The sequence below is a fragment of the Lactuca virosa genome, chromosome 5, assembly GCF_052849685.1.
Source record: "Lactuca virosa cultivar CGN04683 chromosome 5, Lactuca_virosa_CGN04683_v6, whole genome shotgun sequence".
Taxonomy (NCBI): domain Eukaryota; kingdom Viridiplantae; phylum Streptophyta; class Magnoliopsida; order Asterales; family Asteraceae; genus Lactuca; species Lactuca virosa.
Window position 1 is genome coordinate 126,130,339 of NC_136430.1, and position 16,556 is coordinate 126,146,894.

The 16,556-nt window shown below is 34.0% G+C and overlaps 1 protein-coding gene across 2 annotated transcripts; it reads right to left on the minus strand.

Annotated features, from left to right (window-relative positions):
• Positions 1–7,183: 7,183 nt before the first annotated feature.
• Positions 7,184–11,211, minus strand: LOC145115435 (receptor-like cytosolic serine/threonine-protein kinase RBK2). 2 transcript variants are annotated; one of them, XM_079051726.1, is made up of 9 exons: positions 10,898–11,211; positions 9,960–10,057; positions 9,506–9,868; positions 8,527–8,781; positions 8,283–8,437; positions 8,120–8,199; positions 7,880–8,015; positions 7,641–7,790; positions 7,184–7,503 (listed from the first exon to the last, which is right to left on the minus strand). In XM_079051726.1, the coding sequence occupies exons 1-9, from the start codon at positions 10,912–10,914 to the stop codon at positions 7,354–7,356; spliced, it is 1,404 nt and encodes a 467-aa protein (XP_078907852.1). In that variant the 5' UTR covers positions 10,915–11,211; the 3' UTR covers positions 7,184–7,353. The 2 variants fall into 2 exon arrangements, with proteins under 2 accessions (XP_078907852.1, XP_078907853.1); XM_079051727.1 differs by having other exon boundaries at positions 9,506–9,872; positions 10,898–10,914.
• Between the last annotated feature and the right edge of the window lie 5,345 nt (positions 11,212–16,556).

Genomic DNA, 16,556 nt, shown 5'->3' on the forward strand with positions numbered 1-16,556 from the left:
CCAACTAAGTTATTTAATTAACATAACGGACCCTATACCTTGGTTAATTACCAAACTACCCTCCAAATATTAATTATATTAATATTTCCTTAGGAAACTAAATTTTCTCGGAGATTCGTATTCACGGAAATACTACTCGACCTTCTCGCATCCATTCCAGAACACTAATCGTCTATCGAACGTTAAGGTGAGTGCATAGTTACTTTCATCTTACACATAGATATGAATTATTTTTATATAAATTACGTGCTACGTGTGCATATTATCTGTATACTTTCTATCTATGCTGGATGAACGATTTTATACATGTTTTAAATGATTTAAACTGTATATGTATTTTATATCTACAAAATGTGTTGGATAAAACATGGGTAGATGTAATAGTTGTTGTGTGATAAAATAAAATAATGAGAGGCCTCGTTATAGATGTTATTGATGATCCAGTCATCTAGCGGAGTATAGATGACGACCACAGACTATTCTAGACAGTCTAGTGGAACGCTAGCAGGCTCGCAACCTGTAGGTGTTTATTTGAACTGTGTGTTTACCAGCAGTACTCCATCCCCCACATGGTTGCCTTATTTGACATGAATTGTTGAGGAACCCCCGAAGCATGTGTTGTCACCCCGATGAAAGTCCTTAGACTAGATCCCTTGTGTTAGATGTTCTAGGGACGTAAAGTGAGGATAACGGGAAGGGGTAATCGGGTTATTTTGGTTGATGAAAATAATAAATTTATTTATTGTGGGTTGAAAACCCTATGTGCTCACCAGACTCCCAAGCCTGACCCACTCAGTTTCTTGTATTACAGGTAGTGGCGCATGAACATAGATGTTTGGATGAGAGATAAGGGATTATAGGCCTGTAAATACGAAATAATGTAGTAAGGCTTATGTTGTACTGTTTATGCTTTTGATCTGTATCGAACATGACATCCCAAGTCTTTTAATGAAATACATTTATTCGGAAATGCTTTTGATAAATCTTTATCATATTTTGGGACAAATTTCGCAACACTTTTATTTAAAATGTTACTCTGATTTTCAAACAAGCATAAACAAAATCGGTCTTTTCTGGCCGTGAAAATGGGGATGTCATAGTTATAGATTTCGGTTGGAGTTGGGATACGTATCTACCATTAGCGGAATTTTCGTATAACAACAGTTATCATGACAACATTAATCGATCTCCTTTCGAGATGATTTATGGGTGGAAGTGTAGGACCCTAGTTTTTTGGGGCGAGGTCGGTCAGCGGGTTATGGGGAGTACCGATGTGGTACTCAAGACCACTGAGCTGATTCAGCAGGTTCGAAGTAGGCTCCAGACAGCCCAAAGTCGTCAGAATAGTTATGCCGACAGGCGTCATTCAGATTTAGAGTTCCAGGTGGGAGTTATGGTTCTCCTGAAGGTGTCACCTTGGAAAGGTGTCATCTGGTTCAGGAAGCAGGGCAAGCTAGGCCCCAAGTATATTGGTCCTTTCAGGGTTTTGGCTCGGGTGGGCCGGGTTTCTTATCGCTTGGATCTTCCAGATGAGCTCAGTTAGATTCATTGCACGTTTCATGTCTCTCAGCTGCGGAAGTGCTTAGTGGATGATTCTGCAGTGGTACCATTGGAGGATATTCAGGTGGATGACCGCCTGAATTATATTGAGAGACCGGTGAAGATTCTGGATCGGAAGAGGAAAACCTTGAGGAACAAGATGGTCGAGTTGGTAAAGGTGCAATGGAAACACCACAAGGGTTGAGAGTGGACTTGGGAGCCCGAAGATGAGATGAGGGAGCACTATCCAGATTTATTCAGGGCTGCAGACTTCGAGGACGAAATATGATTCAAGTGGGGGAGAATTGTAACACTTGGATGATTGGTATGTTCCTTATTTGCCCTTTATGTTTAAATTGTTGCAATAATGTTCTTTGGAGTAGTATGTGGGTCGTACCACATGGTACTCTTAGCGTACTAAGGTGGAGTTGATCGAGGATGCGAGGCCTCATACGCTGGGCTTACGAGGGTTACGCTTAGCATACTTGGAGGTTAAGAAACCCTAATTTTTGGGTGTTGTACCCTATATAAAGACCTTAAGTCCCTAGGGCTGGCCTCTTTACTAGCCCCCATCTCTTCTAAACCCTAAAATCGACCTCAATCCTCCATTATTGTAATTTTTGAGCTCTTGAGAAGTATTTGGTGTTTGTTTTGCTTTATTTGAAGGGATTGAAGATAAGTGAAGTTGCATTGCTTGGTGTGAAGTTTATAGATCCAGAATCACCACTCATCTTGCAAGTCTTTGGAGGTATGAAGTTCATAACTTGGCTTTTGTATGCTTAGATCTCTTTATGTCTTGATTTTTATGCTTTTAGTCCCTTTTTGGGTTGATTGATGAGTTAAGACGTTAGAAGGGCTTATCCTTTTAGATCTGAGCATGTTATGAGGTTCTTAGGCATAAAGGTGCAAGCTTTATGGGGTTTATGGTTTCATGCATGTATTATGTCGCCTATTAAGTCATTTTGAGCTTTAAGAGCTTCATTTAGCCATGCATGAACGTAAAGTTAGCAACTTTACGTGGTTAACCAACTCAAGGAAGTCAGATCTACATTTTGGAGCAATGTCTTAATGGATTAAGGGTTAAAAGTGGAAGATGGCTGAACGGGGAAGTAAGCTGGGCGTACAAGCCCTAAAGCGTGTACGCTTAGCGTACAACTGAGTACGCGGTACTCAGCAGGATTGGACTTCGGTGTTTGGGCTTCGGTTTGGGCCATCTTTTAGGCTTAGTTGTTTTGGGCCCTGTTTGGCCATCAGGTTTTGGGCTGATAATTATTTTGAGAGGGATCACAATGGGAATTGGGCCCAATTTGGAAAATTTGGCCATGAATTGGGCCTTGGGTGGCTAATTAGGATCTAGGACTTTTGGATTGTGAGTTTAGGCCTTAGTCTTGGACCAAACTACGTAAGGGGTAAAATAGTATTTTTTACCCTAATTATGGTATGATAGTTATCGATTGGAATCCAAACTATTAATTGGATGTTATTTGGTATTGATAGCTTGGGGATTTATCGGACTAGCAGCCAGAGATCTTTTAGTGTGATTCAACAGTTCGAGGTGAGTTTTCTCACTGTGTTTTACGGGTCAAAGGCACCAATGTCGGCCCATGATTATGTTATGTTAGTATACTAGTCGTCTGCGTGACTCTTGCATGTGTTATGTACTTGTATGCTTACCAGGCGGGGCCTAATGACCATCTTTTATGATATGTATCTTTGTGATTATTGCATGTGTATGTGTTTATTTGATATATGTTATATGTATGATGGACGGGGCCCGATCTGTATACCGAGAGGGGCTCGATGCCGGGCGGGCAGAGCCCATTATGTGTTTATTATGTATGGTATGTGGTATTTTGGGGAAATCACTAAAATTTGTGCTTATGGTTTTCAGTTTATGTTTCAGGTACTTCCAGTTCCAAAGGGAAGGGCTCGAGATAATTGCATAGCACACACCACCTCGTTCCGCGTTTTGTGATTACTCTGATTTGATATGATGTTTGCTACACTTGTTTTACCTGGATTATATTGATGATGTTTTTGGAATACTGTTTTTATTAAATTAAAAATAATTTTTGTGGGTCTTATTTTTGGGACGTTACACATGCAACCTAATAAGGATCTAAGTCTTTCATATATTGGCAACATACTATGAATTATCATCCTATAAAACTTTTCCTATGAAAATCGAATTCAAATGAACAAGAAACTTACCTTGAAGATTGTTATTGCAAACAACCTTGAAACATTCTTCAAATCTTTTGGCAGCTAGCACCACAAGCGTCGTGCCTCCGATGGCTCACACCCAAAACTAGCAACTAAGGATTATGGAGAGGGGAGGCAAATTCCGGAATTCTGTTAGGGTTGAAGTGACCGAAATTTTCAATGCATGTGATCCTTTGTATAGTGCAAGTAGGAAACCTTAGATAAGCCCCAAACCAATAAAATACCATTATCTTATTTTGGTAACTATCCAGCTTCCTAATTATCCTCCAAGGATAATTCTTGAGCTCTAAGAAACCCCTAGAAACCGTCCAAGCTTATAAGGAGGTTCTAGAATGCCTCTTGCTCAACTACTTAATAATTTCACTTTAGTCCCTGCACTTTTAATTAATTCTATTAATCCTAAAATTAATTCCAATCAATTTCTGGTTAATTATTAATTAAATATTATTATTTATAATTAATATATTATTCTCATAATATATTAACAAATTATTTATTATAATTTGTTATTCAAATAATAAATTAACTTTCTCTCCAAAATTATCATGTCCAATTGTTAGGTTTGAGGGCAATCCAAAATGATTGTGCTACCATCAATTCAAGTTTATATCATTTATAGTTATGAGTTTAGATACTTAATCCAACACCAAGTACCAAGGTCCTAGCACGAGACCACTAGGGCAAGGGCCCAGGTCAGACACTAGGTCGGGTAGCAATAGTTAACTAGGCCGTCCTACAAATAGCAGTTATGTTATCTTTAACGTATTCTTAGAGGGATACGTTAATAGCAACATTGATTATGCATAAGGTGGAATGAGAATCTGAGTCTTGGGTTAACTTTGGTGAAGATAAAGGAAAGAGTTAATGGGTGTGTAAATATGTCCAAAATACATATAAAAATGGTGTTGGATGTGTATAAAAACCGATACTTATAAAAGTTAAAATCATATAAATAATAATTAGACCTAGTGTTTCAATTTCATTTTTTTATGATAACACCAAATTGTACAAAAATTACTATATTTTGGATAACTATCACAAAAGTCACCACATTTGTTTTTTTAATTTCAACACCTATTGTCATCACCGTCAAAGAATGTCATGTCTTTTCAATTTCAAAACCCATTGCCAGCGTCATCAAAGACTGCCACGTCATCGTCACGCCATCATGTCATGTCGGTCGGCAACCGGGTAAGTGGTTAAACTTAAAAAAAAAAATTAGAAAACATAATGTTCCATTTACAAAATAAGCTCAAAATATTTTAAAAAGTCTGAATGTCCGGTATGTTTAAGTGGTTGAAACTTTGTAAGCCTAAAAGACATTAGTTTAATGAAATAAAGAAAAACAGAAAGCCCAAAAGACATTAGTTTAATGAAAGCCCAATTTTCTTGTTTTGCAAAAAATTAGAAGAACCAAACTTGTTGTCACTGTTTATTATTCCCAAGTACCATCCCCTCTTGTTCACAACTTCACGCAAATGTCTATTGTTGTTGCTGAAGATATGTTGCTACCGATGGTCTTTTTCCGGTGAACTCCCTCCTGTGGTCGTCTTGCACAATGAAACAAATAAGTTAATAAAAAAACTTTATCCTATTATTTACTGTTAGGTTATTTTAAAATTTCATTTTGTCATTATGTTGAAAAACTAGAAATTGACAATTATGTTTATTTAATTAGGGAGTTAGGGTTAATAATTAGTGATTATTTGTTGTTAAAATTGCGGGTTTTTTATTGTATATTACATGATTTTTTTTTGTGCTACCATTTTACTTTGACACCGACTCCGCTACTGTATTAACATATTATACATTTATATGACCAACTAATAGAAATATTCACTGCTACAAATTTGTGTAATAGGCACTCATTTTTTTATTATTATTTTTTTTGTCACTTATTGAAACGTTTGATCTTTTTGTCAAGGGAAAATGACTCTTTAGGGTAACTGACTGTTGCGTTTGTTTTCATTTGGTCTCTTTTTTTTGTACTCAATATACCATCAAACTTGTTGTTTGTGCTCACCATAACCCTTTTGACCTGTGATAGCTGGTCAAAGGGTTATGGTGAACACAAACAACAAGTTCGATGGTATATTGAGTACAAAAAAAAGGAAAATGACCAAATGAGAACAAATGCAACAGTTGGTTACCCTCCTGATTCATTTTCCCTTTACTCATTTATAGCAAATCCCACGTCATCTCCTGTTGATATTAATGACTTTATGAGATTCATTCTTGTTTCTCTTCAAAACTTAACCCGTGAAAGAACATTATTCATACATGTACAACTTTGTAATACACTTGAATATTTATTAGGGGAATCTTAACTAAACAGGTGCATTTCATGACTACATTTACAATTCCAATCAAATGATTTATCGTATCATGAATTCTAAACAAGTCTACAAACGAGTGGAATCACAAGTGCTGTGATTTTTGAGTTTACTTAGCTTTAAGATCGAATTCATGGGATAAGATACAACATCATTATGTATAATATCATGCAGCTTTTGCAGACACATCACCATAATATACTTTGAGGTAAACGTTTATGATGATAAATATACCTCTCATACACATTCATATCTTTTTGTAGAAAGGTGTTGACAGCTAACCACACAGTAAACATAGCATAGACCATGTTTTAATGAAGTTACCCCTCCGAAACGCTCTTCATATACGTTATGGCCAAAGAAGGTTGCAGTCTTTGATAATTTTGCAACTTTAATTTCATTGAACTTTTTGGCGAAAATGACTCAGGAGGGTAACCAATTATTGAGTTTGTTCTCATTTGGACCCTTTCCTTTTTTTTGTACTCAATATACCATCGAACTTGTTGTTTGTGTTCACCATAACCCTTTGACCGACTATCACAAATAACAAGTTCGATGGTATATTGAGTACAAAAAAAAGGAAAGGTACCAAATGAAAACAAACGCAACAGTTAATTACCCTCGAGAGTCATTTTCCCTTTTGTCAATTACTAATGGCCCTGTAAAAGACAGTTTACAATCGCGAAAAACTTATGTGTAGTCATACAAAATTTGTTTATATTTGCAGAAAATATAAAGTGTTATCCACACATCGATATGTAGACATCATTTTGTTACAACTGATTTCTTGATTCACAAGGATCACAACGCAAGGATCACAACAGTATTTTTGATTTTTCAAACACATATATTATCATGTACATCTAGATAACGATTTTATTTAGTTAAAGAATATCTTAGATTATAAATAGTGTAATTAGTTTTTCATGGAAACTGAGCATGACAGAGGTTATACACAATATTACAAAAAGAAAACAAATTAATAATATATGTTAACCTTCTGACGAAATTTAATGCTTAAGAATCATATCGTACTTAAAATAAAATGTTATATAAAATAACTGAAATAATGTGTTTCCTATACAATGAGCAATAATAATAAGATGTACATATGTAACATGTTTACATTAGTAAATGCCCAAGATGCTAGACTTAAGTTAAAAAAAAATAATAACAAGAATCCGTATGTACAACTAAAGTCCCTAAGGATTATATGTTTTTCTTTGGTAAACCTCTTAAAATGAATATATTTTTTTCTTCAGATTCGAGGCATATTGTTAAGATGCTTTGTTACATTGTACTCTTGAGCATCCATGTGCTCTTCTGAATATGTTCTTTGAAATGCTCGTTTTTTCTGTTGTGGTGTTGAACCCTTGGGATTGTAATCGTTTCTCAATAGCATCACAACCTAAATTAAAACATAACAACTCCATCGTTTAACATAGCATTTTTTTTATAAATGTCTTAAATGCCCAAAGAGGTACATGATGACAATAGTTTTAATTTTTATAAATAAATAAATTAAAAAGATTCAAAAAGACTTGCCTGACTCATACGAGGGCGAAGAACCGGAGTTAATTCAATACACAACGAAGCTGCTATAATTGCACGCTCCAATTCTTGTGGGTTGTAATCATCACCAAGACACGGATCAACTAATTCTCTAATTACATTATTTTCCATCAAAGGTTTTGCCTTCAAAAGAATTAATTTGTCTCATAAATTAATAAGTCAGTTATACAAACATAATATATGAATCTATATTTAAAAAAAGAATGTCTTACCCAAAGTACAAGACTTCTTTGTGAATCATCTAAAGCTTGTCGTCCTGTTATAATCTCCAAAACTAACACCCCAAAAGAAAACACATCGATTTTTTCATCCACTATGCCATGCATGAAATACTCGGGTGCAAAATAACTTTGTTCAAGAAAAAAATGTTTAATTAATATAAAAGTTAAAACCTCCTCATTGTGATTTTCATAAATAGTAATACTAGAATTTTGATTTTACTTTTTACATACCCAAATGTTCCTTCAAACTTTGATACATTATGGTGAGTCCATTCTTTTGGAAGCCATGTTGCAAGACCAAAATCACATATCTAAAAATTCAAATTGAATTTTAGTCATGAAACATGAATAACATCAATGAAACATTAATTAGTTATTTTTATTTTTTAAGAACCTGTGGCTCAAAATTTTCTGTAAGAAGAATGTTATCAGCCTTGATATCTCTATGAATGATTCGTCTTTGACAATCCTCATGAAGATACAATAAACCGTTAGCTGTGCCATGTATAATCTTATACCTTGCATTCCAATCTAGTTTCTCCTTTGGACCTAAAAGCAAAATAATCATGGTTTATGTTAAATAAAAAGAAAAAAAGAAAAAAGAAAAAAGAAAATTATGGGATGTTGAATGTACTTACCACTACGCAACAATGATCCTAAGCTTCCATGAGGAGATAACTCCATAACAAGATGTGTTCCACCTTCAATTCCATATCCAATCAATTTAGCAGTGTTTGGATGATCAACATGTGCTATGGTTCCAATTTCGGATAAAAATCCTATTATTTGCTCTTCCATTGTTCCTTTGTTGAGTCGTTTGATTGCCACTAGCTTCCCATCACATAAACAACCCTTGTAAACATCCGCATAACCACCTTTTCCAATCACATTCTCTATAATATAAGAAAATATAATCTTTAAGTAAACAACCAACTTTATGTGCACAAATGAAATCTATACTCGTGGGAGGGAGCAAAATGTAATTTACTATAAGGCTATGTTTGGCGTGCCACAACTAGCTGATAAGCTAGCTTATTTTTCGAGTTTTTTTTAATTGTCATGTTTGGCAAACCAAAAAGTAGCTGATAAACTAGCTTTTTAAAAAGCTACTTTGAGTAGCTTTTTGAAAGTTTCCCAAATATACTCTAAACTAATTATTAAAAAAAAAAAAAAACATATTCTTCTAAATGTCTTTTTATGTCATTTTATATCTTTCTACTTATTTATCAGCTAGTTTTTACCAAACGTCATTTTTTGTCAGCTAGCTTATAAGCTACCAGCTATCTTTTCAGCTATCAGCTATCTTTTCAGCTATCAGCTAGTTTTTCAGCTACCGGCTAGTTTTTTGAAACAGTCTTCCAAACATAACCTTATGTTTGACGTACTAGCTGAAAAGCTAGTTGATAGCTGAAAAGTTGGCCGTTAAATAAAAAACTAGCTGATAAAAAATGGTGTTTGGTAAAAGTAACTGAAAAGCTAGCTGAAAGATATAAAATTACATAAAATGGCATATAAAATAATGTGTTTCTATAATTAATTAAGGACTATATTTGGAAATTTTTGAAAAAGCTCCTTAAAAGCTATTCTAAGTAGATTCAAAGAGAAGCAATTGCATACCTTCGCTAAAATTGTTGGTTGCAGCATTAAGTTCTGCAATGGATAGAACTTTCCATGAAGATTTGAAATGGCATAAATTAACATCTGGATGATTCTCTCTAACACTCATGGATTTTCTTCTAGAAGTTTTTGGTGTAGTGGGGGGTAAAGCTGGAACTTTTTTAGAAAATCCTTTTTTCCACTTATTGAAGAATTTTAACCACCTTGAACGTGGGGGTGATTCGCTTTCATTTATTTGGTTTTCTTCAGATGAATTTGCATTTGAATTTGAAGGGTCTTCAAAGCTTCTTACACATGCTTCCAAAACTCCTCTAGGAGAAGTTACATCTTCTTTCTCTTTTTCCATCTCAAATAATCTTAAATCTGGCTAAAATCATTTACTTATAAATAAACATATTTAAATCAACAACACTAAATTGTATTTTTAGAATTAATTGTAATTACTAATTAGTACCTTGTGCAGAAGCAGAAGACCAAAGTGTTTTATGTTCTGCGTGAGATTTACTTTCCAAGATTTTCTTTAGGACACGAGATAGGTGATGACCTTTTCTCCTGTAAAAAATAATTAATGAATACAAAGTATTTATACCTTATGAGAATATGAGAAGCCTAAATTGGCATTTGGAAAGAAACCACAAGTCAAACAAGTGATAAAATTTCAAAGATAAAACAGTCAACACATAAGACACTAAACAACATAATCTAGCATAATATTCTTAATTTGAAATACATGTTGAATTTGATAAATTATAATCATATAACCAAACAACGTAATGGTATATCTTGAAAAGTAATATACTAACTTTTATATAGGGAATAAGAGGAGAAAGAATCAAATAAAATAACATTCAAAGCATGAATCAGCAAACTAATTGTCACATGAAAAAAGGACAAGATGTATTCCAAAACATGGCCTACAATCAGAAGAAAATATGGTCAATCATCATCAAACTTGAAGTCAAAAATCCGGAATGAACAGTGGACAGAAATTGATTCTATAATAAACAAATCAATATAAGCATGCGACAGAAACTAAACTCCCTTTTTATAAAAAGTTTTGATCACAATTCGACGTTTTGGTCTACCTAAATTGGAGATGCAGAATCGAATGAATTCATGTATATTTCTAGGTCAGAAAACGTTGGTTCTAATGATAATAAAGCTACAAATTTCCTTGAGAAACTGATAATTACTAAAGTATTAACCAAATTTCCTCAAAATCACCGAATAAAATAACATGTACACCGTAATCATTAGGAAAAATCTAGAGAAAGACCACATAATTCACATAATGAAGTCGTTATAGGTTGAAACAAACTTGTAGGAAGTTGAAATTTCCAAAAAAAAAAGGAAAGAAAAAAAAAAGATAAAGCTCGAAAAGAAGAACGTTACGGTTCTTGACTAGCCATGAAGAAGACGATGATGGAGCTCCGTCTGTTATTCTAGAAAGCAGCCCGATACCATATTGTAACTGATTCAAAACCTCCTTTAATCGATAATATGATCAGAAACCTAAACGAGCACTAAAGATTGGGGAAATTTTCTGCTATCGATTTAAGAATTATTCCTTGAATTCAAATTTCATTTGTTTTCTCTGCAAATTCTCTCAATTTTGGGAAAATTCTGCAACATTATTGAATCTCGTTTGAGAAAAATTTTGTAATTTTGAAATTCTTATGATTTTGTCCACGATGTCGAGCGGGAGCGCTTCGTTGCAAAAGCAAAATGCTCAACTCCGACTTCTCCTCTCAGCCATAAACCTCCGTCGACTAGTTTCACATTATATTTTGGTCCCTAGACTATTAGCCCATTGTCACTTTTACCCCCGTAACTAAACATTATATTCCATCTATGGTATATGTATGTAGATCTCATGTAGCAATTTGTGTTTCCATGTTGTGTATGCGCGGTCATAAGTTACAGATTTTTGTGAAAATTGAAATACCAACACAACATAAACTGTAAAACCTATTTTGGGAATCAAACATGAACGCAACACACAATTAATCTATGTGACATGTGACACGACATGAATAGATACATTTTTAATTGTGTTACACGAAAACATGGATTTATATACGAATTTAAATACGCATTGGCTGCTACCATTAATTAAGCTAAGAAAATATTCATTTAATCCATGTCTATACATATTTATACATTTATACATGTTGCGTGTATCATGTCTATACATGTATAGGTGTATAAATAGGTTGGTTTGTATTTAATAGGTGTAAGATACAAAAACATGAATTAGAATTTGTGTCGAAATGAAAAAACACAAAACACAAATTTCTAATATCCATATATGGAAAACTCATGTTGTGTCAATCGTGTCGTGTATCAAATTGTCAGGTGTATCTTGTGTATCATGCCATGTAGCAGATAGGGTGCTTATTTCCATTTAGGATCTGCTTCGTTCACTTAAAATTAAGGTGAATTGAGTTTCTCGCATTTTAATTGAAAATAAAAAATCATGATGAAAGATATAAAATTCAAATCAAATTATTTTTAATTGGATGAATAAAAAACCAAAATGAAAATATCACCTCCCATTTGTATATGGTTTTTTTTCGTGGTTAATTGCTAAAATGACAATAAGAATTGGGTCCCAATGTGTTTTATCCCAAAATATCATTAATTAATTTCACAAAAAAGACCAAAAAATATCATTTTACGAAGAAAAAAAGTTTAGCTTGTTTTATAGTGAATACCATTGATAAGCTCAATATCATGAAAGAATGTTTTTTTTATGATATCCAGGTAATAAAATATAATAAAATATAATAAATGATAGATATTATAAAAATTACATTATGTTATACGACTATAGTTATACCTCCTACTCTGAGGATGTGAAGCTGATGTAACATTGGCATGGAGGTGTGCACACCTCCCTTTGTGCATGGTTGGTGTTTGGTGTGCCAAGATATGGCTTTGTCATGTCTCATAACCTCTCTGTCTTTCAAAAAGTTTGACCGGTGGAAGCCTAAATGTTGTTGTTTCTTTTTCAAAATTAACCTTTTACATAATATACACGTGGGCTGTTGAGAAGGGGCGGGGGGGAAGTTAGCAACTGTATAGGGCCAAACTTTTTTGGGGCCCACATATATATATATATATATATATATATATATATATATATATATATATATATATATATATATATATATAATTATAATTAAAAAACTTATAATAGAGATAAAGACTTTTTTATAATTTGTCCTGAGCATTTAAATCTTCAGGAATGACCAGTTTATATAATTTTCATACAACCATTTTACACTTCTATTCTCATAAGTATTCTACAAAAACACTTGAACTATGAATTTCTTTTTGGTTCAACTTCATCTTTATCAAACGACAAGATGTTTTTACAAAATATTTGTTTAAGTGGTAGGCACCATGTTCAATCAAAAAGTAGAAAGTTTGCAACTACTAACAAATTTCTTGTATCTGATTATTTTGTGGATGATTTCTTTTACAACCATGAGTCATTTAAATGACGGTTACATTTTATTATACAATTATTCCTACTTATAGCTAATGATTTGGAAGGGAATTAGAAATTCTTTCAGTTGAGATGTGATGCTAGATGTAGACGGGGTTTTACTACACCACAAAGTACACGACCACCATTCGGCTTTTGACTACAACATCACTACCGACGCATCAGATGAATATTTAAAGAACAAATTACACAAATGGTCCCTACGGTTTGGTGTTTGTTATGCGCCTAGTCCCTAACTCCATTTTTAACCCTGCCAATCCTTAATAGTTTGATTTATTACAAGTCTGGTCCCTCATCTAACATGTCGTTTGATTTTGGAGTTAAAACCCCCACGTACCTTGCACGTTGGGGGTTATTTCCGTCATTTTACTTATTCATACTACCGCCAGTTTAAGAAATCGATTCGTTCTTGCAGTCGTCGCACCTAGGGTTTTCATGTAAGGATTTTGCACATAACTATGTTTTTTTTTTGGTATACGAGTGTGTTGTACAATGTAGAGTATGATCGTGTAATTGAACACATCGATTTCTTAAACTAACGATAGTATGAATAAGTAAAATGACGGAAATACCCCCAACGTACAAGGCACGTGGGTGTTTTAACTCCAAAATCAAACGACAGGTTAGATAAGGGACCAGGCGTGTAATAAATCAAACTATTAAGGATTGGCAGGGTTAAAAAATGGAGTTATAGGCGCATAACAACCACCAACCATAGGGACCATTCGTGTAATTTGTCCATATCTAAATATATTTTAGAGATTAGGATGAGAATGTATGTATTTATTTTGTGAATATGTTATACAGCTTTACAAAATATATATTCGTGAAACTACGAGTAGTAATGTTGAAAAGTTGTTTGATGCACATAAAGCAGCAAACGGTTTCCCAAGAATGTTAGGAAGAATTGATTGTACTCATTAGACGTTTGTAATTAGACGAGTTATTGAGTTCATATGACGACTACGCTAGAGTTTTCAGTGGATGCGAGGAAATACTTAATTCATTGTCTTTCTTAGAGTCGCCAGCACCAGAGGAACACTGGATGCTTATGCCTGAGACATGAGTCTTGATATCCAACAGGTTTGGTGTGATCCTCCACTTTTTGACCAATGAAGGCCCTATAACTTTTTTTCCTCTCTAGAGAGGACCTGAAGAGTTGCAATATCATCATTGTCACAACTGGCATTTTTGCTAGGAAATTCTATTCTCATGAAAACATCATCTATTGTAAGGCTTGTACTCTAAGTGAATATCGTACCCTATGTTCAATCAACGTCATCCATTTGAATCCAAACTCTTGAATGAAGGTCAAAACCTAATACAATACATCTCATATGTTCAACTATGAGTTGAAAACCCTAGACATCCCGTTTCAAGTTCACTTTGGACTAGGATCTCCTTATTGGGCCTAATGGACCAATAAGCTTCCGATTCGACTATTTTGGGCTTAGGACCCTTAAATGGGCTCTAACTGGACCCACTTCCATAAAACTTAGCATTTTGGGCCATTTTGGGTCCAAAATAAATTAGTTTACCCTTAATGGGCCTTTTGGGCCATAACAACTCCAATTAACCCTAATGGACCATATAACCCATTCTTTTATGCCATTTGGGCCGTGAACTACCCTAAAGGCCCAATGGGCCGAAAATTTTCTTTATGGGCTTCATAATTTCGAACCAAAGAAATAATTGGGCCAAACTAATTCACCCTCCTTCCTCCTAGCCCAAATCTCGGCCCATGTTTTTTTAAATAAAAAAAAGGAAAATAAGGGGATTAACTAGCATTAGACACATCATTATTGTATAATGGACTTCCATGCAATTTACCCATTAAATAACCCATACATCTCACGCATCCAAGTATCCATCACATCCTTACCTTTCTCTCCCCTCTCTCATTCTATTTACGGCCAAGAGCAAAGACCACACACACACACACAACATCAAACTCTCTCAAACACTCTCAAGAATCATTCTCCTTCTTTCTTAAAAATCTCGAAATTTTGCTTGTGTTTCAAGAGAGTTTTCACAATAAAATCATCATTCTTTGGTAAGTTTTCCATATCCAAGTTATATAACTCCTTTCTCATGTTAGATCACTCCTTCTAGACAAGCTTTTGGTGATCATACTCCTAGAAAACTTCATAAGCTCGAAATCTACATCAAGGTGTTGCTAGGACCAAAAATCTCTTCATTTCCTCTTCAAAACCGAGAACAACAAGCAAAGGTGAGTTCATACCCCCTTGTTTTCGGTTTTTACATGATTTTTGGGGGAGAATACAAGTAAAATGTGTAGATCTATGTGTTATATGCATGTCTTGTGTGATTTCTTAGTTGATTTTGTGATTATGTGTTATTTTCGTCATAAATCTAGAAATATGTTAAGAATATGAAAGTTTATCACTTGGATCTACATGAAAACCTTGAGAAAAGTATGTGTTATCACATATAATACATGTAAACTTGTAGATATGGGATTTATACACTTAAAATAGCAAAAATGAGTGTTGTGTTCAAAGATCTATAAACTAAACTCAAAAATCAGCCCTTGACAGAAACGTTTTGGTCCAATCTCGAACTGTTTTGATCGACTTAATGATAATATTTTTCAAAACTGTTTTACATGCAAAAGGTTCAGGTTTATACCTTTAAAATGACTACTCTCACGTTTTCATACGATTTTTCTACAATGTTTGGCGAATTTTACAAAACTGCCTATCATATTTGAAATAATTTCGGACCAGCCTGTGAAGGTGAGCAATTTCAAACTTGTTAGAGACCATTAAAAATTATGAGAAAAATTATGAACAAAGTAGACAAAATTTCCAAACTTCCAGTGCTTACGGATCCAAATTTCGACTTACGATGATTTTTCTACAAATTTTTCAACAACCGAGTCTGAAAAGTCAAAAACCATAAAAATGTGTATTTTCACAAAAATCAAGCCAAAAATGATATTTTTTGACAAAAATGGGTTAGTAATGTTATTTTTACCAAAACTAGCTATAAATACAAGTTTTGAGCAAAAATGGGGACAAAAATGTTATTTTTATTAACTTTGGGCCTTAATTAAAAATTTGAGGCTTTTTGGACCAAAAATGTTGTTTTACAAAAAGGAGACTTTTTATAAGCAACTTGGTAAACCTCGAACAAAAATAAGCAACAATACAATAACAAATGGGTGAAATACAATGATAACAATTTTATTGGGCCAAATATTAATGTTACATGGCCAATGGGCCTTAAGAGTCCATTTAAGTGTATATTTAGCCCAATATTTTCCATGTCATGTTTATTGGGCCATGCGACCCATTTACATGTTAATTTGGGCTTGAATTATGGGTCACATGTTGTTGGGCCTTCGTCGTCCACTTACATGCCTATTGGGCCCAAATTACTCACTTACATGTTATTGGGCCTTTGTGATTCATTTACATGTTAATTGGGCTTGGACTGAAACTTACATGTTTAGTAGATTGAAATTATATCTTTACATAATTATTGAACTTCGTATACATATATATGTACCTTTGGATT

Bases quoted from the DNA above. Each gene is read 5' to 3' on its own strand.
- LOC145115435 (XM_079051726.1), bottom strand. The intron at 9,869-9,959 runs GTACTAATTAGT...GATTTTAGCCAG, and splicing joins GTCTTCTGCTTCTGCACAAG to ATTTAAGATTATTTGAGATG. The intron at 7,791-7,879 runs GTAAGACATTCT...ATTCTTTTGAAG, and splicing joins AAAGAAGTCTTGTACTTTGG to GCAAAACCTTTGATGGAAAA.